The sequence below is a fragment of the Ornithodoros turicata genome, chromosome 3, assembly GCF_037126465.1.
Source record: "Ornithodoros turicata isolate Travis chromosome 3, ASM3712646v1, whole genome shotgun sequence".
Lineage (NCBI taxonomy): Eukaryota > Metazoa > Arthropoda > Arachnida > Ixodida > Argasidae > Ornithodoros > Ornithodoros turicata.
The window spans coordinates 15,869,320-15,895,770 of NC_088203.1; the positions used below are offsets into that span (position 1 = coordinate 15,869,320).

The window sequence follows — 26,451 nt, forward strand, 5'->3', positions numbered from 1 at the left end:
TGCTGCTTCAGAATTAGGTATTTTTTAATTGTGAGGTATTTTTCGAGTTGTTTGGAAAGGTTAACATGAAAGGAAGTAGTCTTGCAGCTGTGACATGGACTTGCCACGAACCGTCGGGGGTTCGCTGCACTGCGGCAGCCGCCAGTCGTCCGCTCGTCGCATCAGCCACTTGGCGCTGCAGTCGCAGTTGTAAGGGTTATCTGTAAATATAAATGTCCACAGGCAGTGGTCTCAACATGATGTTACTCTACTATCGTAGCAAAATATGTAGATACGTATAAACATGCGAAAAATTTTGAGTTGACATTTTTGTCATTTCTGTTTTGTCTCAATCACTTACTTATAACCAACATCGACTACGTTTCTGGGTGTAGTTACAAGGTTCTGCAGTAATAATTGGCATCTTTGTAAATAATTGTAGCACAGAGGCGGAAAACACTGCCAGGAGAGTGCGGCTGAAGCTTATGCGGCTATCACTATCACGAATGTACCTGTGTACACAATGTGTGTAAAAGATGCAATCAATCAATCGCTAAGTAATTTCTCTTCTTTTTTCCTTACAAACAAACAAACTCAATTATATTAGGACACGTTTGCGCCTCTTCGTCACTAAGCAGGATTATGTAAATACATGTGTGCCTTCACGTAAACAGTGCAGCGGAATGTGCGTTTGTGCTCGTAAATCTCCACATAACAGCGAAATTACAGGTCTGTCGCAACCAGTGAGGTTTGGGAATTCGTGCATTACTTGCTATATTTGCGAATTTAACGTGCGATTCTATAGCAGAACACCGTCGCACGCTACAATAATTATATGACTGCAAGTTAGGTAAATTTACTTCGAGCGACTAAAATGTTTAGGAACGGTTAATTTCTGGCAGAGTTCTTTGGTGATTTTGAACGCTATACTTACTGTAAAGAATGAGTGAAACCCTCGGGTTATTGCGGAAGGCATCCACTGGAAGGCTTCTTATATTATTCGAGCTCAGATCTAAGGACAGCAGGTTGGGCATGTCGTCGAAAACTCCCTCCTCCACCACTGATATGCGGTTGTTTCTGCAAGAGACATGTCACGCCCTGCCGATGCTAGTGTAACTGAACGCTCAGCACTCACTGCAGGTTGAGAGTGACGAGGGAATCCCCGGAGAACACACCCCTCCTCAGCCTCTCTAGCTTGCATCCTTGCAGATAGACTGTCCTGAGGGAGGACATGTGCGCGAGCGCCCCGGGAGCCAAGTCCCTCAACTTGCACCACGTCAACTTGAGCATTTCCAACGTAGCTGGAACATCCGTAAGCGACGTTGGCACAATTCCCTGACCCTCGTTCACCTCCAGTATCTTCAACTTCCTCAGCACCGAGAAGACGGTCCAGTTTCCCGGAACGTTGCACTTCACCAGCGAGATGTGCTCCACCGAGTCAGCGAGCGGTTCCAGGGGCTTCGACTCTGGATTCCAGCTGAGCCGACTGTTGCGGATCCTCAGCAGGTGGACCATGATGCCACGCGGAAAGAAGTCTTCGCAGAAGTCCACGTGACTGAAGTCAATCTTGAGATTCACCAAACCATTGTTGGCGAACGGCACGAGGGCGTACTGTAGCCGCGGACTTTCTCGGATCCCGGAGCAGTGCGCCTCGGGACAGCGACAGGACCAAGAGATGGAGCAGCGGCAAGGAAAGATCACCTCCACTCTAGGACACGTCGAAAGGCTGTGAGCTTCCAAGGCGAGCAACAGGACAGCGCCGATCACGGCCCGAAACATCTCCACGCCTTCTCTGTCCCGAGAAACTGCGTTAGACTCTAACGCATTGCGAGCGAAGGCATCGCACTCGGATACAGATAGCGAATGTTTTCGCACCGTCAGTATAGGCAAAAAGCTCAAGACAAGCACTCGAGACAGGAATGATAACAAGACTGTCAGCACAATACATATAGGCGCGAGGTCGCCATTGGTTATCTGTATACAGACGACTTGTTGCCGCCACGTCGGAAAACGAGAACCCGCAGGCTAAAAAGAAAACAGCCTGGGAAATCATCTATCTTGAAAAATAAAGTTCTCTTGGCGCCCGCGTTCACGAGGGCCACATGATCACGATCACATGCAAAGTGCTTAGCGAGTATACATGCGAATACGAACACCTTTTGTATATGCGTCGATTTGCATAGGTGGTCGAGGCAAGCGCTTGAATGTACATAGGCTCGTGTTCAGTACAAAGGCATAGGCGACATAGGAAATGTAAGGAATCTACACCAGTCAGAAGCACAGGAACGGGACTCAGGCGCTGTGAATCCACGACAGCGGTTCGTGTCCTTCTATCAGCACTTGCTGATTTTTTGTGAATAAACCTCTGCCCGACAAACGTCATCATGACGTTGGTAGACAGACCGAAACCAAAACAGATCGGAAGGGAAAAGCTGGGTTCACAAAATGAGCAATTGTTCGCTGAAAGAAAGTAGGACCGAAGGTCCCGTCCCTTTCAGAGATCATCGTAATCCCCTCAAGACCGTGGCTTTCATGCGCGACCTTGCTCGCCACTATAGCTTTGAACGTAGTTCAACTCTACCAAACTCGTGGCGCTGTCGAACATTACGACGTCATTTGTTTACAAACAGGTAGATTTCCATTGTCGTCTTTCAGATCATTGCTTTGGTGCTGGTGTGTTTGTCTCAATAGACGACTTGAAGAAATCCCAGAGAGCTTAGCGCTGTTTTAAACTATGGGCAGTTGCTGGAAACAAAGGAGCAGAAGGTCTCCAAGCTTTTCCGGTTCCTTCTCTCTCGGCCGATTGTGCACGAGTAGTCAGCGGAAACGAAACGTGAAGGACAGTTGTTTCCAGTAATCTCCCAGGATGCAGCGCTCACGCAAGGAGCACTCAGATTTTCTGATATCGTCTACTGTTCGTTCACCTCCTTCACTTCCATTAAGCATACTTCCGTATTTATACGAGGGGTGTTCAAGTCAAACCAGGACTTTCTGTCTCCTGAGTGTACAAATGGCTCGCGCTACTTCTTCTTCGTCATTTTCACACGCGACAGGCCTCCGCGCTCACCACGTGGTGGTCCTAAGTTTGTGCAAAACAGAAGACACGAGCTGGACAAGATGGCCGACAATGAGGTGAGCGCGCACATCGCACAGCGAATTGTCATGAAGTTTCTCGTGAAGGAAGGCGTAAAGTTATCTGAAATTCACAGAAGACTTCAGGCTCAGTATGGCTACGATACACTTAGCCGCCGCAAGGCCTTTGAGTGGTGCAAACGGTTCCGAGACGGCCGTACATCAGCGCAGGACGATCCCGGCCGGGGCGGCTCAGAGCCCAGTGTCAGAGTTCCTGACAACATCCAACTTGTGGAGCGTCTGATCCTCAAGGACCGACGGATAACATGTCTCGAATTGGCTCGAAAGATTGACCTTTCTGTGAGAACGTTGAACACTATCATTCATGAACACCTCCCGTTTCGGAAAGTTAGCGCCCGTTGGGTCCCGAGGCAGCTCCCCGTGTTTCACCGGCAGAGAAGACTGGAAATCTCCCATGAGCTAAGGTACCGTTTCGACACTGAAAGACAGCCGTTCCTTGATCGGATCATCACGTGCGATGAAACGTGGGTGCACCATTTCACTCCTGAGTCTAAACGCGCATCAAAACAGTGGAAGCGTCCGGGCTCGCCAGCTCTCTAGAAGTTCCGAAGCACCCCGTCTGCGGGTAAGGTCATGGCCACGGTTTTCTGGGACAAGTCTGGCGTTGTTCATGTTGATTTTCTGCCCAGTGGTACCACCATCAATAGTACATATTACTGCTAGGTTCTCAGGGATGTGCATAAGGCGCTCAAGCAAAAGCGGCCGGGCCTCATCACCAAAGGAGTCCTCCTCCTACAGGACAATGCACGTCCGCATACCGCACATCTCACGACACGCACCTTACAGGAACAAGACTGGGAGTTGCTGCTACATCCCCTTTACAGTTCAGACCTCGCCCCCAGCGATTTCTATCTCTTCGGGCCACTGAAGGCGTTCCTTGGGGGCCGCCACTTCAGCTGCGACGACGAGGTCAAGAATGCGGTCTGATCATGGCTGCCACGTGCCGGTAAGGATTTCTACGTTGCTGGCATCCAAGCCCTCGTGAAAGGCTGGGACAAGTGCATTAGTGCAGCTGGAGATTACGTTGAAAACTAAAACTAATTTCTCGCCTGTACGTTCATTTTACTTTTGCGAAAAATGAAAAGTCCCGGTTTGACCTGAACACCCCTCATACTTCGCCTTCCTCGGTTCCCTATACGTGGGCTTCGGGCTGTTGGATTAAACCCCCACCCCCGGGCCGGGGTTTGGCATGTTATTGATGAACGCCATGTGTACGCGATTAGTGAGTTTTAGTGCATCATACGCTATCGCCTTTGCGTGCGCAGGGAGAAAAACAAAACGGCACGGGGGCCTCCGTACGTCACGCGAGGATCGTGTCGACCGTCCGCGGCTACTATCTCCGAGTTAATGTAATTTCGATTGAGCAGTTATAACACCCCGCAGAGCGAAAATATTTTGCATTGTGGCTGCCGATGCACGGCTTGACGAAACACAGTTTCGAGCCACGTTACCACCCCACCTCACCTCACCTCGTTTGCGCCATCATGTTTAAACGTCAAGAAGTGGTGTGCCAGCTTTCACCATGTGGATCTTGACACCGAAGACGCCGGAATATATGGGAGACCTACAACGATGTCAACACCCAAAATTGTTGATTGCGTCCATGACTTCATTCTTGCAGATCGGCAAATGTCGGCTAAAATGACGACCTAAACGACCTTGGGCATGTCCAAAGGACGCGTCGGGCTTGTAATTCATGAAGAGTTTGGGTATGCGGTAGCCAAATGGGCGCCGAAATGTTTGAATGGCGTTTAGAAACAATGCCGAATGGGTATACCTCCAAGTTGGTTCGCATTTTGCAGCATTTTAAGCATTCTACACTCTAAAAACGGAACTTCACTGCACAGCACGCTGTGTGCCAGCCATGACCACGAACGATTGGGTTATCACTTCTGATCCAAAGAGAGAGGAAGGCGTACGCCTTTTTGTGGTCAATAATCATATACCAAAATGGACACGAAAAGGCGTGCGCCCCCGTCTGTCCTCGAATCAGTAGCGACAATCCCATCGTTCGCGGCGATGGTTGGCGCAGTTGCGTGCAATGCGGTGAAGCTCTGTGTTTAGAGTGCAGTGACATCCTTCTTCCGGAGCAACTTGCTACAGCATGGTTGCATCAGCCTGAACAGAGGAATAGTCCATGGAACGGCGGCACTTGGGTTCCCCGAGGTCGAAGAAGTTCGAGACTCAGCGATCAGCGGGAAAGGTCATATGGCCACGGTTTCTGGGACAAGGAAGGTGTTGTCATGACTCAATATCTTCAAAATGGTGAAACTCTGCTGGTTAAAGGAAGCTTTGAAAGACGAACGGTGCGGGAAGCTACGGAAGGGCTCTTGTAGGACAATGTACCGGCTCACAAAGCAGGCCATACATTGCAGGTTCTGACAGGCTGGCGATTCGAACGCATTGGACATCCGCCGTACTCGCTGAATCTTTCCCCATCAGAATATTTCTTGTTCCTAAACCTGAAAAGAAGTTTGGAAGCAAGGAGATAGGACCAGGTAATAGGAGCTAGGAAGGCTAGTAGGCTAGGTAATAGGAACAGCCGAAGCATATTTCGGAGAGCAGATTCATTTTTTTTTGTTCGAGGATTAAGGAAGCTTCAGGAACAATGTGCCAAGTGTGTTGAACTTTGAGGTGAATGTGTCAAATCGTAATAAAGGTTTCTGACTCTACCGGGTGTTTCACGAAAATCCCCCGGCTAAATAATTCGTGAACAGGTGGCGCCATCGAAGAAGTTTCTTTTTGGTAAAGATCCTTGGGACATCGGCTATGAACTGAGTAATGAACGGCTCATTTACATACGCTCACTAATTAAATAAACATCCTAACTTTTAAATTTTACTTCGCACGCTTACGGAACCTCTGTTTTACGCATCGGGAACTTTCAGCGAAAAATATTGCAAAAAAAAAAAAAAAAACGCGTCGACACTTAGTTATTTTTCCGAGTAATTCATTGGTTTCGGTTTACGTATTTCTTGCGCGGAGCAGTGCACCAATACGCTCTTTGGATCAGCTATCCGGCTGTCAATTTCGTGTTCATCCGCAGGGTTCACGCACGGGGGCGACGGAAAATTAGGAACAGCCGCAAGAGATGCTTTAGCATTCCTTATCAAAGCAACTGGTAAACAGCGCTGGCGGTTCTGTCGCTCCGTAGGTAAGATAGCGTGCTCTTATTCTGGATTGCGAAATGCTGTAGTGCGAAACTTACGCGACTGAAAAGGCTCATCAGACTCGACATGGGAAAAAAAATTACCGTCACAGCCGCGTCTGCAGTAAGTACTTTGCAAGCAGCAGTCGCTACCCAGTGCTCGAGTTCACGTTGTGGGCGCTATCCACCGAGTGAAGCTTTTTTTATGATCTTGCAGCAGATATTCCGCTTCGACCTCTTGCCGTATATGACTAACATTGTCACAACTACTGCTGAAGTGTGAAACACTAATAAAACAATCTCCGAGAGCAAGTTTCTCTTGATATGAAAGGCATCGGGCATGTTGTTAACCGCTTGCTTGTATTTGCTTTGGATATGTACAGATGCAAGGTACTGGTCTGGCTAAGAAAGTGGTGTGTCACAATGGCGGTGTCGCACAGTGTATAACAAGATGTTTTTATGTGAGTGTGTGTCTTCACTCAAGTAGCAGTTTTTGTATGCAAATATTAGTGAAATTCACATTTATATTTTAGTGCACGCCGTTAAAAGACGCTCCTAAATGCTCTAAAACCCAGTATTTGTGATATTTTTGACACTTCAATATTGCTGTGCGTGTTGAACCTACATCGGTAGATGAACCATTCTATAGGTCTATGCTAAAAAAATGGATACCTTGCTACTAATTTAGCAGAGGGGCCCCTTCAAAGTTCATCCTAAAGCTGAAGGAATTGCTTTCTTTCTCATGCACAAAAAGTATGCTGACTGGACTTTTGTTACTTCTAGTCTCAATTTGAAGTTGCGGAAAGTACCAGCTCGTACGCCTTACACACACGCCCTACCCCACCAGTTCTCGCTTCATATAAATGCAATTTTGTCTCCTGACACTCATCCACGTCTTTTTGTTTCTGTATTTCACGCGTGAGTCAAGCGATACTTAGTATCAGAGTCGCACTAGCACAGTTGCACGCAAACGCCGCACATGCAAAACAAGCAATCAAGAGCTATGCGTCGTCTGCTCTCCTGCCTCGCATCCAATGCCTGACGTCACGGGCTACTCCCTGTGAGGTGGCGGCACCAAAACTTCTCCAGGCAGGCGAATAGAGCGTTTCCCAGCCAGCCTCACACACAGCGCTTTTGCAGCCACTGTTTACCATCCAAGCCAGAAAGGAGGAGCACGATACACGATATGACGGAGAAAGCGCACGTCACGTGTGTAGTGTTCGTATAACCGAACATATAATATCACATACACGGATGGCATCGAAGTAACGTAATACACACCGCCACGTAGGCGCGTCGATCCAACACGATGTCTGTAAACAGACACGCTGGGAGAAACTGTAGAGGTATGAGGGAGTCGAAAATAAAGCATTGAAGTGTACGGACGGAAAGGAGCCTCTGTCGTTGTTCTGTTCAACGTTGGGCACGATACAGAAAATCCTGGCAAGACACTACAAAAAACTGGCGACGAGGATGGGATGTTAATCCACCGTCGGAGAAGCCCATGTCCGAAGCAACGGGACAACAAAGCCAAGAAGCAGGTTCGACAGACGCCGCGGAGCCACGTCAAGTAAGCGATATGACGAGTTCCCTACCAGCCCTTCCACCGTTCGACCCGCACTCAGATGTGTCCTCGCTCGCTCAGCGTTGGACCAAGTGGTTAGCTCGATTCGAGAACTTCATTTTGGCGGCCGATGTCAAAGATGCAGAGCGCAAGCGCGCAATGCTGCTCCACTATGCCGGCGAAGCAGTGTACGACATATTCCTATCGCTCTCTAACACGGGAACGGATTACAAGACTGCCGTCAAATGCCTGACAGAGCACTTCGCCCCTAAGAAGAATACAGTATTCGAGCGACATGTGTTTCGACAGGCCAGACAAGAGCCTGGAGAGACGTTGGACCAGTTTCAAATCCGACTCAGAAGATTGGGTGCAACGAGTGAGTTCGCCGCCATTGAGGACGAGATAGTCTCGCAGATCATAGAAGGCACATCGTCGCAGAAACTGCGCAGGGCTGCACTTCGCGAGACGGACATCACGCTGGAGAAACTTCTTAGCACGGGACGCAGCATCGAGATCTCCGAAGTGCAAGCTAGCAGCATAGAGAGCCCAACGTCAGCCCAACCTGTGCAGAAGATCACACCAAAGAAGCAGCCGCATGAGGGTCCGCCTCTGAAGAAAAATCAACAACGAAATCGTCCGAAACAAAACCACACTGAAGACACCCAAACAGAGAAGTGCTCAGCATGTGGAAGGACCTGGCCCCACAAAGGTGGCAAGACAAACTGCCCAGCCTGGGGACAGACCTGTCATAAGTGTCAGAAGAAAAACCACTTCGCTAAATGGTGCAGAGGCCCTAGAGAGACAAAGGAAACAGTGCGATCCCTGGCTGCATCGACCTCCACAGCAGACCCCCAGCAAGCCCCGAGCTCAGATGAGTCACTGTTTCATGTGCGAACCAACACGAGCAAGCTTCCAGTTGTCACCGTCAAGGTTAATGATACGTCAATAGACTTTTACCTGGACACTGGAGCTGGGGTCAACGTTGTAGGAGAGCAAACCTGGCGTAAACAGCTCCGAACACCGTTAGACGCTACAGCAACGCGTCTCGTACCGTACGGTGTTACCCAAGAGATGTGCTGGGAACATTCGTTGCTGAGTTCGGTGTCCGAGAAACGAAAACGAGAGCACCAGTGTACGTTGTAAAAGGGTCACAGACATCCCTTTTGAGCTACCAGACAGCCACAGAACTACAACTCGTCAGCGTTGTGCAGAACATTGCCGAGAAGTCTTCCGTCGACGCCGTAAAGGAATTTCCGAAGCTGTTTGATGGACTCGGTAAGCTCAAGGACTTCCAAGTGAAACTAGAGATTTCGAAAGACGTGCAGCCCGTCGCCCGTCAGCACCGGCGGATTCCCTTTCGGTTAAGAAAAGCGCTAGAAGCCGAGCTGTCACGGCTGGAGGAACTCGACATCATCGAGCCAGTGACAGGACCGACACCATGGGTTTCCCCTGTCGTCCTAGTTCCCAAGCCTCGGAACGACGGAACGGTGAGAATGTGCATCGACATGCGAGAACCCAACACAGCAATCACGCGCGTTCGTCATGTCATGCCTACCGCAGAAGACATAGTAAACATACTAAACGGAGCTGCATACTTCTCGAAGCTTGACCTCAATGAGGGCTACCACCAGCTTGAATTAAACGAAGAGTCAAGAGTCATAACCACTTTCGCCACACACTGCGGTCTCAGAAGATATAAACGATTACTCTTTGGTGTGAATGCCGCAGCAGAAATATTCCAGGACGCAATCAGACAAGTCCTGCCAGATGAAGATGGCATCATCAACGTGAGCGACGATATCCTAGTGTCAGGGCGCACAATCCAAGAGCACGACCACCGTCTGCGCTTAGTGCTGAAACGTCTTGAAGATGCAGGACTCACACTCAACAAGAAAAAATGTGTCATCGGTACTCGAGTCCTCAAATTCTTCGGACACGTGTTTTCGGCCGAGGGAGTGAGTGTAGACCCAGACAAAGTAGCAGCAGTAGCTGAAATGACACCGCCGAGAAACCCGACCGAAGTCAGGAGCCTTCTCGGAATGGTTAATTACTGCGGCAGATTCATCCCTCGCCTGGCCGAACTCGTAGAGCCCCTGAGAAGCCTGACACACAGAGACGCCGAATTCTCCTGGACAACAAAACACCAAGAGGCACTCGACAAAGTGAAGGGGGCCATGTCCCAAGCGCACACTCTGGCGTACTTTGACGACAGCAAAGACACATATCTCCTCACCGATGCAGGACCTGATGGATTAGCCGGCGTTTTGGTCCAAGAAAGAAAAAGGGACAAGATACCCAGTATCTTGGGGTACTACAGCAGAGCACTGAACCCGACTGAGAAGCGATATCCTCAGATTGACAAGGAAATGCTTGCGATTGTATCGGCTATCGAACACTTCCGAGTATACCTCGCTGGGGGACACTTCACAGTAAAGACAGACCATCTACCGTTGGTGTCCATCCTGAGAAACCCCAGTGCAAAACTGTCAGCAAGACTGGAACGTTTAAGCCTCCGATTGCAACACTACCTGTTCGAGATCCAGCACATCCCGGGAAAGGACAATCCTGCGGATTATTTGTCCAGGCATCCGCCTTGCTCACCGCAAGAAATCAAGCTGTACCGAGAAACAGACGCAGTTGAAGAATACATCTCCTTTGTAATGAAGGCAGCCACGCCAAACGCACTAACCGTGCACGACATCGAAGATGCATACAAGAACGATGCGCAGATGAACAGTTTAATCAGCGCACTACGGGCAGCTGATCGAAAGTCTCGTGAACGCCTGTGGAAAGATGAAAAGCTAAAACCTTTTGCCCAAATCAAGGATGAGCTAACTGTCACTGACAGCAACATAGTCCTGAGAGGAACTCGTCTGGTGATCCCTGAGAAAGCCCAAATGCAGGTCATCCACCTTGCCCACCAGGGACACCAGGGTCTGGTGAAGACTAAACAGCTGATACGAGAGAAAGTGTGGTTTCCAGGCATAGACCAGAAGACGGAGGCCCTGATCAAGAGATGCGCAGCCTGTCAAACAACTGTCGAGGAGAAAAGGGTTTCGCCCCTGATGATGACTCCACTACCCGATGGGCCATGGCAGTCACTTGCAGCAGACTTTGCAGGACCCTTGCCAGGAAACAGCTACCTGCTGGTGGTTGTGGACGAGTACTCACGATTCCCCATCGTTGCGACGTTGTCTTCACTGACTACCACAGCGGTAACGGCAAAACTCAACGATATATTCGCAGTACACGGCTTACCACATGTACTGAAAACAGATAACGGTCCACCATTCTTCTCGAAAGAATTCGCAAGCTATCTGAGCCAAAATGGCATACGTCATCACCGTACCACCCCACTGTGGCCGCAAGCAAACGGTGAAGCAGAGAGATTTATAAGAAGTATCAAGAAGACCGTGAAGGCGGCTGGCGCCTCCGGAAGCAACTGGAAAGAAGAAATCAGCAACTATCTCCTGAACTACAGAGCAACGCCACACTCCACGACTGGCGTTACTCCAGCAGAACTTCTGTTCGGCAGAAAAATTCGAACAAGAATTCCTGAGATACCAGAAAAGAAACCCCATGAGAAGCTGGAAAAGAGAGACCGGGAGAAGAAGGAGCAAATGAAAGCATATGCAGACAAGCAGCGTCATGCAGCGCACCATGAACTTCGACAAGGAGATACTGTGCTACTGAAACGGCAGTCGCCACTGTCGTGTGAGTCTGCATATGACCCTCGACCCTACCGAGTCATCAGGGTCCAGGGAACAGCGATCACCGCCGAACGCGACAACAAGAAAATTGTCAGGAATGCCTCATTCTTTAAACGCGTTCCTGAAATCCCCTCTCAGGATTCGGACGAGTGGCAAACAGCGGAGCACCCTGCCCATACAGCTGTTCCTCCTGCCAACGCAGAAGATAGCACCAGCCCTTTTGATGCGAGCCCGGATCAACGCACAACCGGCAGCCATACCACAGCAGCAGTGACAAACTGCCGTAGTTCCGAACGTGCAAATCGCGGAAAACCGCCTACAAGATTTGCAGACTACTTCTTTATGTGACTGAAGGACTTTAATAAAGCAAGGGGGGGGGGGATGTAGTGTTCGTATAACCGAACATATAATATCACATACACGGATGGTATCGAAGTAACGTAATACACACCGCCACGTAGGCGCGTCGATCCAACACGATGTCTGTAAACAGACACGCTGGGAAAAACTGTAGAGGTATGAGGGAGTCGAAAATAAAGCATTGAAGTGTACGGACGGAAAGGAGCCTCTGTCGTTGTTCTGTTCAACGTTGGGCACGATACAGAAAATCCTGGCAAGACACTACAACGTGTGCTTTCCTTACGGCGTTTTAGTTCCCACTGCGATAACACGCCGATCCATACGATCTCGGAAAAACAGATACGACTCACGAGTCGGTGGGAATGATTCGTAAAGCGCTTGTCCGCAGTTTTAGCAGTCCTCCTCAGGTACCCGCGGACGCGGCTGTAGAGTATGTACCGGTGCGCCCATACACCACGTTGCAAGCCCATTGGCCGAGACTGTGCGCGCGCTCCGATTGGTCGAGAATGATTTGAAATCGCATTTTGTACGCGCGCATGTGCGTGCAGCGTCTCGGCCGTTTCAGCCAGGACCTACTTAAATAGAGAGTTTTTTTTAATATAACTAGGTCCTGGTTTCAGCATAGTTTCGAAATAGCACGGCCGGCATGTCGTCCCCCTGTGTTCGGTGGTGTCAATCGGCAGAACATGCAGTTTGAAGAAATATGTTCGCGGGTTTATTGTGAGTCTACGCGTGTTGTGCTGTTTCTGGACACAACTATTATCACACGAACAATCTATCAACTGCCGTACCGGAATGCTTAAAGGAGCATTAAAGTGGTATCTAACATGGCCCAAAACTGCTGTCATCTTGTAAAGCAGTATGTGAAAAGCATTCCCACAAAATATTTCTGTCCAAAGTTGTATCACCACGGTACAATTAATTTGGAAAATCGCTGCCACGGTGACATGCAGGAGCGCTCCAACTGCAGACGACACCCACTCTAGTGCGACGTTCGTGGTAGAGAGCCCCTCATTCGTTCGTAGGAAAAACCGTCTGCTACGAACATTGCGAGCTGCTTCTTGTTGACTTCTATTATTTATATGATTTATATCACGTTTTCTTTATAAAAAAAGAAGCATATACGCAGCCTGAAAAAATAAGACTACGATCACAAGAGTAATATATCCGTGGCTTCTGTGCAATCTCAGAATTCACAGCAGCAGAAAGCTAGCGATGGCGGCGGTATTGTGGCGCCACCTGTTAGCCACTGAACCAACTGCGCGGTGAAAACTGTCGTACAGGCTGCACACTGTCGAGAAGCACGGGGTTTTTGCTGTACAAACGCCGTTAATTTCTGGCTGCACCACTCGTTCTTCCCGTGGTGCCTGCGGTCCGAAAAAATCGTGGTTGTGTCGTGGACAGCCTTCAAACCCTCCGTTTCGGACATCACGAAGCCGGAGAACGCATGGCGTCTCCGAAGCGCTAGCAGACGCTCCGGCCTGGGCGATGTTGCTGACCTCAATCATGTGATCCCAAGTCCAATGAGGAGCGTCCTCACCACTTGCGTCACATAGTGACGTGTGTGGTGGCGCTCATCACGTGCCTATCGTGAAGTCGAAGGAGGGTGTTTCGCGCGCGGGAGGTTCGGGGAGCTATTGCAGGCGTCCCAATTTAGCTACGGTTGCACTAATTGTGGGAAAACTGTTTTCGGCCGCCTAACATTCCATACTGACCAAAAACAGAAACAAAGTTGTGGGCCTCTAGACGTGAAGAACAAGTTCGGGCGCCGTTGGATTTCGAGGACTGTCAACAAAGACAGGATTACGTGCCACACAAGCGCTTTTCGCTTCGCTATAATGGATGCACCACAAGCAGCGAAGGAAGATGCTCATCATGAAACGGTACGCACTCATGAGACTGGCTCAGTATTAGGAGTTGAACGGTGTGTTCGTTCTCCTTCATGTTCGAACTTTGTCCCAGTGTGTCAGCAACGCAGTGGGCTTTGTACGCACAGTGCACCCATGTATCAGATCTTTGAATCAGTGCTTTGTATCCAATAAATCTTTATTTTACCCAAAAATCGCTTTATTAATTTTGAATACCGAATAACGGCGGCAGGCCTGAAATCCAGTAGAAGTCGATGGTAGCCAGGACCGGCCGAAAGGAGAGCTAGTCATTGAGGCTCCTGATTGGCCGACTTGTTGTGCATAATATCCACCTCGTGATAATTGGTCGTGTGCACAGTGTTGTGTGAATTATGTCAAACTATGGGTTTTCCTCAGACGCTCTCAGACATATGTCGGCACAGTTCCCTTAGAAGTCGGCCCAGGACGCACATTCCCCCAGGGCGTGAGTCGTGACGTTGCCCACATACGTGAGGCCGACAACGGCAAGCCGTATCACCACCACCACCACCACCACCACCACCATGTCAAACTATGGGCTCTATGGGGAGCTGTTGGAGCCTGGTTTTAGTTCGCAGACGAAGAGTCACCGAGAACGACCCACCGATACGGAAAATCAAGCGGGACGCCGTCTGTTCGCACAAACCTTAACTTCGCTTACTAGTATCCAGTTACATTATGCACATGAAACGCGTGTTACAAGCATTTGTATCAATGGTTGTGGAGGACGTAATGTTGCTAAATGTTTCTCTGCGCATTCATGCGCCGGCAACAGCTTTTGGTCAAAAATAGTCTGCGAAACAATGCACATCTTCACTTATGCTTAGGCGTCCAGGCAGGGGAAGTCACACAAGGTGTGAGGTCCGCACACCGTCAACAGTGCACTGTCCTTTCTTCAGAACGTCCGCTACAGTACCCGTGGTTGTCGCCCATGCATGATTTCGGGAAGTTGCAGACCAAAATCGTTCGCAGTGCACGCCCCGAGTGAACGATATTGTTTCCGTTGTTGTCAGCCATATTGTTCGTAAGTGAACGCTCTGCGCATGCTCCAGCTGAGTGGGACAATGAAAGCTCGCACGAAACAAACCCGATAAATTCGGAATGAGTGGGATTCCGATATTTTTCGTAGACGATAGAGATTTCCGACTCAGTATACGCATGCGCACTGTGCGGAAAGCTGAGTCGGAAAGTTATCGGAGGTGCAGGAGTAGCCAACTAAAACTCCCTTGTCTCTCGCTTGGGAGGTAAACAGCTTTCAACGGGCTTCCCGGGCTATAGACGGCGCTGCGCTTTCAAGATGGCGGCGCCCACGGGAACACGGCGTTAGCGTGCAGTAGTGCATTGCTTGTGTGCTCCAACGTGCACGATTTGTTGGAGCGTGTTATCGGGACGTGAAGTACGAAGGTCAATTCTCGTTCCCCGGTAAGGTCCAGCTGCAAGGTGGATCAGTACATAGTGTCCTTCAATGAAAAGTCAAAAATGGCGTTTGGCAGTAACAAGTCCCAATCCTCTCAGCAGACACAGCCGCCTCGAGCGCCCACCAGCACGCTGCTTTTTCCCCGATAATGATGACGACCGAAGACACCTCCTTTGGACACTCACCGGCCCAAAGATGCAGGCTCAGTGGCAACACGACATCGCTCATTCCCTTCTCTCGGATGTAGACCCCACGCTTTCTCTCGTACTTCCTCTGCGACTACCGCTCCCCTTTACTGTATTACACGTGCTTTTCAACACCGTCTCGGCTACACCTTGTCTTCCCTCTGCCCCACTTGTGGAGTGCACGGCGATCTCTGCCACGTCATCCTGGCTTGTGGGCAATATCACCACGAACGTGCGCTGATGGAAGTTTCTACGAAACGTATTGACAAGCGGCCGTTCAACCTCGCGAAGATCCTCGGCGTAGTCGAACCCTGCCCACCAGATGCAAGGCCTTCGTCTTCTTGCGGAGTACTTGTGCTCCACTGGTCTAGTGACGGCTCTCTGAAAGTGCTCCCCCCATCCTCATCCCCTCATCCATTCCCACTGCGCAATAGGGCAGTGTACTGCCTCAGCGGCGGAGAATCACCCACCTCATCATCATCCAATGTATGTGTGTGTGTGTGTGTGTCCCAATCCTCTCTCATTGAGAACGCTTTCTTTTTTTTTTTTTTTTTTTTGTACGCACATAGACCTGAGGCACGCCAGCAGTGTGAAATTTTGCTGGTCAATAGAGGAATTATTTACCTCGGAGAATGCTCGTGGTATCAACCACCGGGTCACCAAGTATTCTATATGGATGCACGTGGAACGACGTGGCATTCGCAGTTATCGAAGGATACGAATCGCTGCCATATGTGCGTGCGCCGGCGTCATCTACACTCGTGAGAGTCGTACAGGCGTGCGTGAAGTAGCACGTCAAAAACCGCGGTATAAAGGAGCAATTAGATTACATTTAACAGGTCCCTCTCGAACCCTTGTTTCACTCGTCAAGCTGTCGATCAGGAGTCGATCACAATACAAAATATTTTCGCTGTGCGATGTATTGTCACTGCTCAATCAAATTTACAAAAACAAACGGATGCGTATACGAAGAGGGGAGTCAAGTCCTGTAGATCACATAAACAAAATACAGAAGCCGACACTGAAGATTTTTGTTTAAGTTTAATTTGTACAAGCTTTCGCGTGGAGGTCCACGCTTCCTCAGGTACCACGTACCTGAGGAAGCGTGGACCTCCACGCGAAAGCTTGTACAAATTAAACTTAAACAAAAATCTTCAGTGTCGGCTTCTGTATTTTGTTTATAAAAACAAACGGAGAAAGCATCCGCGTACGGCCAACACCACCTGGATAGAGAAAGCATGCTTACTCGTGGATGTGACGTAACAACTAAGAGTCAGCCAATCAGGATCGTGTTTTCAACGGCGGCTGCCAATCACGAACGAGCTTTCAGCGGTCGTAGCCATGGTGACGAACCACCGTCGTCTGCGAGTAATGATTGAACGTCCTCGCGTACTAAATGGGAAGTCTTTAAAATAAAGCGCAAAACGGTCCAATATCTTTCTCAAGACTGATTTTCTGGAAAGCGTGTTGCACTTTTTACCTATGGATTCAGGACTACAGGTTCCAGGTCAGCTGCAACTCTTTGCAAGTTCGTGAATTCGCAGAACGGCGATTCGCAGTAGCAGACGGATTTTGACTTTATAGATGTCCACGTAGCGAAGGACGGAGAGGAGCGAATGGGGGAGAATGAGGAAGGAGAAAGGAGCGAAGGAGGAGAGGAGAGGAGAATAAGCAGCCCTTCTGTATCCAGGTGGCGTGGAGGATTTTTGAAAGCCATGCTGGACGGGCCTCCCGCGCGCGCTGTTGGTCACCTGGCGCTCTGCGTTCTTTCACCTGAGCAGCACAGGGGTGACACAAACCCGCCATTGTTGTAACTACCCTCGAGCGGGTGCTTTTGGCAAAACTGCCATCTTGTCCTGGTCGCACGTCATAGAAAACGTCATTTTGAGGTCATGTGACTTTGTTTATCTGTCGTTTTGCCGCTTACCGACATATTTTCGCCGTCATAACACCAAGAGATGACAGTATTTTTCCAGTGTAAACTATGCGGTGCTTCTTCCGCAACATGGTAGCCCATTTCACCTTAGTTTAAAAGTACATCGCATCGGCTCGGTAAGTCTTAACGCGCGGTCGTCATCACATCTTTGGAAGTTGGCAACAATACGAGGCTTTATGTGTAAAACTGCGCGTTTTATTGCGAGATTATCGGATAAAAATAATTACCGTGACCGAAAAACATCCAAAACGTCGTCCAGAAACAACAACCGCATTGTTTACAAACGGTTTGGCCGCCGATCACGGGCGCCGCCATCTTTAAGGTCACGTGTGCCTTGACGCTTGCTGTGACGTGCGACCAAGACCTGCCCAGCACGCTTTCGTCTACGGAGCAATACATTGGATGCCACCCCTGTGCTGAGCAGGCTGAGCTCATTTTATTTGCTGCAGAACACGCTTCAGACAAAAAGAAGTACCTCAGTGCTCCTTTTTAACGGGTTGGGAATTTTCCGTCGCCTGTGGTTTTGCAAACCATAATCCGAAATCATATCAAGCGTAGTCAGGATGTTTGCTTTCGCTGGCAATGGGTGCGTTACGTAGGCGCCCCTCATTTGGCGCAATCAAATCGGGGGTATGACACACCCGAAGCGGTCACTAAGCAGGGAAAAGCAACTTTGGGACGTCATACTGCTCACTCACCTGACGCAGCTTTCGGTTGTCTGCACATGCAGTGTACAGACGGAGGACACGTTGGCTTAGCTTGAACCTATATAATAACGTTGGGAGACACGACTGCGGTTGGGAAGACTCGTCCTTATAACAGTGAATGAAATGGAAAAGATGGGAATTTGTAGCAGATCTCATAGGAGCTGTTTACTGTGAAGATGGCTGCATGGGGGTGAATATGTCTGCATTAAAGCAGACCGACATCCGTGTGGAGGCTGTCCACGGATAGAAAAGCATAACCGTTATAAAAGTATTACAGTTTCTCGAAAAAGGAGCATCGGATGACATGGTAAGTCCGTGCTTTGCTTCCAAACCCACGCTTCGGAGGCCGTCGTTGCGGAGGCGCTCAACAGGGAAACGTCAAGCACCCGGGTGCTTGTCGTCTGCTTCTTATCCTTCCATGTACCCAAATGAAACAGGAGAGCGAAAAGCGAATTCTGAATAGTGAGTGGCGCCTGAAACACTCGCGCTCCGGGTCGCCTATACTTAATGCGCCCAATGTGAACGAGTTGTTGGCATTGCTGACATTGACATTGGCCGACACATAGCCGTACTTCGACAGTCTGCTTGTCTATACTGGAAACCAGAGCCGTAGCGACGGGGATGCGAGGGGGGCAGCCGCCCCGGGCGCCCCCGCCAGAGAGGGAGCCACAGAGCAGGCCCCGGCAGGTTGGTTGGACAGTATAAAGCGGACATGAAGAGAATCTGAATTTACGATCTCGGCAGTGCAAATAAGCGTTCTTTTTCCTTGTTTACAGGTTTTCTGACGTCAACGGGTGAGAGGGGCGGGGGGCGCTTCAGAGTTGCATTGGGCGCAAACTCCCCTCGCGACGGCTCTGCTAGAAACGTCCGTTTCTGGTCTACTGCTTTGTGAGTGTGAGGTCATTTTCCTGTAACTTTTCCAACTGTACCTCGATTGCTGGTTGTCTTGCCAGAGCGCATGGTGCGTTGACAGCTACGTCACGGCCCATGTCACGTCGAGACTGGGAGGTACCCGGGTTCGAATCCCGGCTGTGCTGTCTGGGGTTTTTCCTGGGTTTTCCTCAGACGCTTTCAGACATATGTCGGCACAGTTTCCTTAGAAGTCGGCCCAGGACGCACATTCCCCTAGGACGTCAGTTGTGACATTGCCTACATCTGTGAGGCCGACAACGGCGAGCAGGAAGCACACGACATCGGGCCGATATCGGCCGTAAGTTGGGCACGTCGGTCCAACGTATCGCCGATACTGCCAACTTGTGACCGATGTACGACAGAAGTTGGCAATGTAGGCTCGATGTTGATGGAAAAACGCGACATCTAGCCGACACTGCCAACTTGCGACCAACATCCCATTGAAGTTTGCAATGTCGGCCCGAAGTTGACCGAAACCAACGACATGACGCTGACACTGGCTTTCCAACGATCTACTTGGTGTCCCGCGGCAAAAGTAAGTAGGAAACAGAATCGTTACGTTGATGTGGAGTTAACACTCTAAGCAATTCCTCATTTGAGCCTTGTTTGTATGCATGAGCGAAATAAACTGAGACACGTCACCTCCACCATTTTGATTCCGAGGCGAGCCGGGCCTCTCGAACTTGCGGAAGTTCGTAAGACATGAAATATATAGTACGTATCTGTTTTCGCTTCGAAAGGAATGCCGGTACCGCGTTGCCAGCTATTGGGAAACGCATCACTGGTGTCTTTTCACCGATGTCTTCTCATTTACCCATCTTCGTTTGATTGCTCTGGTCTCCCTTCAAATCTGCATAGTGTGGAACCGAGGGTGGAACAGTCTCTGTTAGAAATATCGGTGGCTCTCGTCCTGAGGCAATTCCCTTCATACTTCCTTACCGATTCGCTGGAATTTCTACCTGTCTACGCTCCAGGAAAGACTCTTCCCAATCCTGCGGGTTGCTGCCGTACCTGCTTTTGTGTCATCATGCTCAGTCGCCGTAACTCCTGTGCTCATCTTTGGCCCGCCCACCAGATCTGCAGCGATGTACCTTTGAGTAAACCAGCCCTGTTACTGTGATACGGCTCGTTACCAGGGGTTTCCCTACCCCGCACCCCCCGACTTTTTGCAACCCTTCCCTCGAAATTACTGTAATTTCCCACGTACAGCTTGGTTACCAATACATATATCCCGCCCCGCAGATGTCGATTTCTGGGGGAAATTACCACTCCTGACATTTAACGTTATCGCCAGTAGTGGTACGTGGTTTGAATGCACGAAAGGTCAGTTCCACTGCCAGTGCATCAAAGATGTCCATCCTGCCGATAAAATGCGAGATTATAATCGTTCTTGTATTGAGGTTTTCGTGTTCCACGGGGGGGGGGGGGGGGGGGGGGTATGTTTAATAGAGTGAAAACTAAGAAAACGGAAATGTTATAGCCAGGCTACTGCCAGCTCCACGGTTCACTTCACTACAATATAGCCACCTTCGTGTCTTTCGTTGCACACCCTGCAAACTATACATATATGTGCTAGAACACCTGTATGCGTCAGGGGTGTACCATTCCACAGGTCACTACGGCTTTTTATGCCATACGAAAATCAGCCTATTATTATTATTATTATTGTCGTCGTCGTTGTCGTCGTCGTCGTCATCATTTTTTTAACTGCTAGCTTCCACCCTGTTCGTTGATTATTCTTTTGTTTGTGGTATTGTTGGATGCTGTGTAGCATTTTATTTGAGTGTGTTTTGATCCTCTTCGTGCTTCTATGATTGAACTGTATATACGTACCGACTGCCATGTCTACAGCCAACAAGCTTATCAGCTTAGGCGGGCCAGTGTTCGCTCTCTCTCTTTTTTCTGTGTGTGTGTATTTAATGCAATAAAAATATATTATTAAACATTATTATAACAGCTCAATTTCAATTTTTGCTCTTTTATGTAAAAACCCAGTAAGGCTCGACAAATGTTCCCCAAGCAAGAACCTTCCGTTCTATCAATTTCACGTGTATGAATTCGGGGCCCACGGATTACTAGCCATAAATATGTAATGTGTATAAATAACGCCATAGTAAAAATATCATAGCAGTAAAAATATACTCTCGTTTGTAGCTCTATGATAAGACGTACGCTTAAGGAAATTCTACAAAAACTGTTTATGCCTATTTTCAAACGGGGGGAGGGGTATGTTTATTTTTAAAAAAGAAAGGAAGGGCTATCCAAGCAAAGAGTCAACTTGCTATTCCAAAAAGAACAGGGAAAAGATAACTGAAAACGAAGAAGAATGACGGGGGGGGGATATATTTATTAGACGAAAAGGAAAAAAGACGGGGAAAGAAGGACGGCTTAATCGAGAATCTTATGGGATGAGATGATATCGTACGTACGACATATCCGTGTATATACAATGGGACAACGCAAATAGAACTCTTGCATGGAAAGTCGCCAGCTGATAGATTGGAAGAACCTTTGCATAATGGTTGGCAAACGTAATTACGGGCCGAGCGCCAAAGTGAACCTGAAGTACAATTCAAGGGGAACAAATATGATATGGTGGTTCTGGTAGCCGTAGTAAATGCGCCCATTGTTAACTATTTCCATTGTGAAGCATCACTTCCTAAAAGGTCGTGTTATCTCGTTCGTAAATATCAGTCTCTCAGTCTTGCGTAGAGAAAGCAAAGCTCGTAATTCCGAGCCATTCGCACGTGGACATCATGAAACCATTTTTTCCCCTTTCTTTTACGACACAGTTGGGAACCGTGTGTCAGTTGTATAACGCCCGTCGCAAAATGTGTGTGTGTGTGTGTTTTTCATGATACACATCAAGGAGAAGAAGGCGAGAATTGCCCATGGAAAGTCACAGTGAAGATGCGGCATGCTATTTAAGATTATAGTTCACAAAAAATCTGTAGCACGCAATGGCTTTGGATTTTAAGCCATTGCACGCGCGAGCTCAATGCTGTTTTTCGTTGTTGTTCTTTTTTTTTTTTTTTTTTCAGGCGTTCTTCTTCTTCATCTTTTTTTTTTTCTTCTGCTCTTGTTTCTCATAACACCACCATAAAAAGTTCCAGCCATAAACAAGATGGATCCTACCCCTTGGCGTGATAGGTCCCATGCGCGAAAAATTACCTTCTTTCTTCCCCCGGTACGCTGTGGCACGTAATGTTCCTCTGAGAAAGAGAACAAGTCACGTCGTCAGTTTTTGTCCTCCTTATTAAGCCGCACACTCCGAAGCTATGACACCCCTACACACATGTGGCAAATTTACAGGCACGTGTCTACAGGCAAAAATGGGAGAAGTCTAGCACTCGCGAGTGAATAAAATAAGTATTTAAAGAGATTGAAACATTTATTTTACTGAAAAACAAGCTTTCGGACGGAGTCCGTCCTTCATCAGGTGCGATGCATTGAACACTTGATAGAGATATTTATACTAATGTAAGTACATCAGAGAAAGGGGACAACGAAGGTGGTGAAGAGGTAATATAAATTCTTATTAGAGAGGACTGAGGGCGCGAAAAAGAAAATACAAAAGAAAGCGATGTACAGTAGGAGCGTTACCGGAGACAAAAACCGTTGAGAGGATCTCAGGTGAGCGAACATCGTAAAGAAGACCGCTGGAAGAAATATTACACTGCTGGGGTCTGAGAAAAGATAAACAATGGCAGCACTCGTGTTTAGCCTGCATTCTAGTGTACAGAAGCTGAGAAAAGGCTATCGGTTGTTAGGAATTTTGCAAAGAAAAATAAAATCTGGAGAAATTCTGACGTGTCTGTTGAGAACACAAGGTATATGTACCACAGTTTAAAGGCAGAGGGCCTTGAAGTTGGTCAAACAATGGGAGATGCATTATACAATACTAAAGGGGATTGCTAAACACGAGTGCTGCCATTGTTTATCTTTTCTCAAACCCCAGCAGTGTAATATTTCTACCAGCGGTCTTCTTTACGATGTTCGCTCACCTGAGATCTCTCAACGGTTTTTGTCTCCGGTAACGCTCCTACTAACTCGAACCCTTTGCATTCAAAAAGGCTACCGAAATAAATAAAGTAAAATTGAATAAAGCAAAGAAACTTGACGTAATATTGACACCCCTTGACCCCCGATACATCTTGAAGCCGATCATGCCAGTCGACCCACTACCATCCAATGCCACAAACGTAGTCTTCAATCTTTCTAACGCCGAATTGATTCAGTCAGAGTGAATGTTCTGTCCAAAGGCCTCAGTTTCGCTTCCATACAGACTACCATAAACGAATTTGAAGTACTCAACGATTTACGGATCCATGACGAAAACCCGAGACTGGGAAAAAGACGAAAAACAGACGACACCAACACAAAGTCTCAACAGTCTCAAGTCTCAACGGAGCCTACGCCGGAGAATGCACCTCATTACTTTCTTTCATGACAAATGCACAGATAAAGCTGAACCTTTCAAACAAACTTCTTCTTGGACACCTGATCCCAGCCAAACCAGCCCCCTCATAGATAATTACATTCAAGCCGTCCATAATGACATCATGTCTGCATTTAACAATAGCCCAAAATCGCATCACGGTAACCTCTCCTCCAAAGAGAAAGCTGCATTGAATCGCCTAAAATCCCGAGATATTATTATTAGACCTGCCGACAAGGGTGGCGGCATAGTTATTCTGAGCACCTCCGACTACACAGCCGAAGCCCTACGACAACTTAGCGACTCGAAATTCTATAAAATCCTAGATAAGGATCCCACCAAATCTTTTTGTTGCATTATTAACCAAACCACAGACGACCTCTCACGTAAAAACCTGGTCTCCTCTGATATATCTAAATTCATGAAGCCAAAGAACGTTAAGCCAGGCAATTTTTACCTTCTGATCAAAGTCCATTAGGAAAATCACCTAGGCAGGCTTATCATTTCAGGTGTATAAATACCCCGACAGAGAACATTTCTTTAGTTTTAGATAAGTGCATCAACCACATCCCCCCTCCTCTGCCTTCAAATGTTAAGGACACAAAAGATTTTCTTGGCACGATCGATTCACTCATCAATCTCCAGCTCAATCTTAGTAATGTCATTCTAGCGACCATGGATGTAGTATCTCTTAGAGTTCGTTCTGAAATACAACAACTTTACTTTTTCGGGCACCCATTATGTACATATCCACGGAGCAGCGATGGGTTCGCGAGTTTCCCCAAATTATGCTAACCTTTTATGGGCCAATCTGAGCACTAGAATCATTTTATATACGTCCCCCAGGCATACTATAGATACATCGATGACATATTCATCATCTGGTCTGATGATGAAACGTCTCTAAAACGATTTTTTGAGATTTTAACTCGCTGCATCATTCAATTAAATTTTCATGTCACTTCTCAGACCAATCTGTTAACTTCTTAGACGTAGCCGTCTCTCTTAGATCGGGCTCACTTGTTACCGAGCTTTTTAAAAAACCCACAGATCGACGCCAGTATTTCCATTTTGACAGTTACCACCCCCGGAAACAGAAAAGTGACATACCTTCTTGCGCTTAAAACGTATATGTTCAGACCAGGAAGATTTTTCTAAACATGCACGCGACATGACTAAAGACTTCCTAAACCGTGGTTATCCTTCCCCTCTAGTCAGTAATACCTTCCACAAATCAAACTTACAGGAAAGAGATGTCCCACTAGCACCTAAAACTAGAATAGAAAGCCCAAACTTAGTTTTCACCACTCAGTTCCATAAATCTCTCAATCACTGTAAAACAATCCTAAACCGCCATTTGAATATATCCTTCACGTTGACAGGAAATTGAAGGAAGTTTTCCCGCAGGCACCCACGGTCGCTTTCAAGCGACAGACGAACTTGCGTAACCTACTAGTATCGTCAAACATTCACCATCAACCCCAAGTTGTGCTCCATGTGGCAAAACACGATGCCAGACCTGTAAATTTATTGTTTCGTGTACACATATTGATAGCTACAAAACAACTTCACTTTTAAAATAAAACACTCTCTTAACTGTAATTCATATAATGTATGCTACATAATCTTCTGCACCAAATGTCACGTTCAGTATGTCGGAGAAACGTCTAATTCCATGCGGGAACGGTTTTACGGACACAAAGGAGACATTGTTCATCAGCGACCAACCCCTGTTTCTTTGCATTTTAACCTCCCTGAGCACGACTTTAACACGCACTTAAAGATCGTCATCTTAGAATCCATTTCATAGCATCCCCCTTTTTTAACCAACTCCAGGGTCCTCTGTCTTTAAGCTGTGGTACATATACCTTGTGTTCTCAACAGACATGTCACAATTTCTCCAGATTTTATTTTTCTTTGCTTGTTACTTTTTCCTTCCCTTTTCTTTTACCCATTTTAAGAATGTAGGTACCACCTTTGCAAAACTCCAAATAACCGATAGCCTTTCCTCAGCTTCTGTACGTTAGAATGCAGGCTAAACACGAGTTCTGCCATTGTTTATCTTTTCTCAAACCCCAGCAGTGTAATACTTCTTCCAGCGGTCTTCTTTACGATGTTCGCTCACCTGAGATCTCTCAACGGTTTTTGTCTCCGGTAACGCTACTACTGTACATCGCTTTCTTTTGTATTTTCTCTCGCGCGCCCTCAGTCCTCTCTAATAAGAATTTGTATTTCCTCCTCACCACCTTCGTCGTCCCCTTTCTCTGATGTACATTAGTATAAATATATCTACCAAGTGTTTAATGTATCGCACCTGATGAAGGACAGACTCCGTCCGAAAGCTTGAGTTTCAGTAAAATAAATGTTTCAACCTCTTTAAATACTTATGCACGTGTCTACAGCACGGTGGTCTACAGTAAGCATTTTGCATTGACATACAGGCAGGACACAGAGCAGAAGACCAGAAGCGACAAGCCACCGCGGGTGCCCCTATTTAGGCTGACCACTCTTCACATGACAAACAAACAAACACTGGCGCAATAAACAGGTGGTTATTATTCTACATAACGTTGACATATTTGCTGTGTGTTCAAATCTCACTAATGTCATTAAATATCTATGAATTATCCTATATAATATATGGATATATTCATATCAATAATTATCATATATAATATATTATTATGATCCTATGTCATCCCAATTTTTAGCATTTTTTTCCCATGGCTGATTTATTTCAGCACTTAATTTTACGATTTCATGTCTAATGTGTCTTATATGTGATGTATATGCCTCTCTTTGTAATTTTTTGTATCTTCGGTGCCCTATTTCTCAGACCCTCTGATTGTTCGTGGGTACCTCATGCAAAATAAAATTATGAATATTATTATCATTACTTTAATATAATACCAAAATAAAAGTTTATGGGAACCGAGATATTTAGTGTTTCTGCTACGCTGAACAAACGTCACCGGAGAACTAGTGCACTCGAAGTAATCAAGCGCGTTTCTGACGAAACAATAATGGAGATGTAGTCTCGAATCGGCACCCTATCG

The 26,451-nt window shown here is 47.6% G+C and overlaps 3 protein-coding genes across 3 annotated transcripts; 2 read left to right on the forward strand and 1 right to left on the reverse strand.

Annotated features, from left to right (window-relative positions):
* LOC135389952 (slit homolog 1 protein-like) lies at positions 1-1,889 on the reverse strand. Its single transcript, XM_064619991.1, has 3 exons — positions 1,115-1,889; positions 914-1,056; positions 1-200 (listed from the first exon to the last, which is right to left on the reverse strand). Exons 1-3 carry the CDS (start codon positions 1,756-1,758, stop codon positions 61-63), a joined length of 927 nt encoding a protein of 308 aa, XP_064476061.1. The 5' UTR covers positions 1,759-1,889; the 3' UTR covers positions 1-60.
* Positions 1,890-7,505: 5,616 nt separating this feature from the next.
* LOC135389953 (uncharacterized) lies at positions 7,506-8,987 on the forward strand. Its single transcript, XM_064619992.1, has one exon. The coding sequence runs from the start codon at positions 7,785-7,787 to the stop codon at positions 8,985-8,987; it is 1,203 nt and encodes a 400-aa protein (XP_064476062.1). The 5' UTR covers positions 7,506-7,784.
* A 350-nt stretch (positions 8,988-9,337) lies between these two features.
* On the forward strand, positions 9,338-11,902 carry LOC135387750 (uncharacterized protein K02A2.6-like). Its single transcript, XM_064616848.1, has one exon. It carries the CDS (start codon positions 9,338-9,340, stop codon positions 11,900-11,902), a length of 2,565 nt encoding a protein of 854 aa, XP_064472918.1.
* The last annotated feature ends 14,549 nt before the right edge of the window (positions 11,903-26,451 follow it).

Excerpts from the sequence above, each read along its gene's own strand:
- LOC135387750 (XM_064616848.1), top strand. The coding sequence starts at position 9,338 with ATGTGCATCGACATGCGAGAACCCAACACAGCAATCACGCGCGTTCGT.
- LOC135389953 (XM_064619992.1), top strand. The coding sequence starts at position 7,785 with ATGTCCGAAGCAACGGGACAACAAAGCCAAGAAGCAGGTTCGACAGAC.
- LOC135389952 (XM_064619991.1), bottom strand. The coding sequence starts at position 1,758 with ATGTTTCGGGCCGTGATCGGCGCTGTCCTGTTGCTCGCCTTGGAAGCT. Across the intron at positions 1,057-1,114 it reads CTCGTCACTCTCAACCTGCA|AAACAACCGCATATCAGTGG; the intron begins GTGAGTGCTGAG and ends TGTCTCTTGCAG. Across the intron at positions 201-913 it reads GGTTTCACTCATTCTTTACA|ATAACCCTTACAACTGCGAC; the intron begins GTAAGTATAGCG and ends TTATATTTACAG.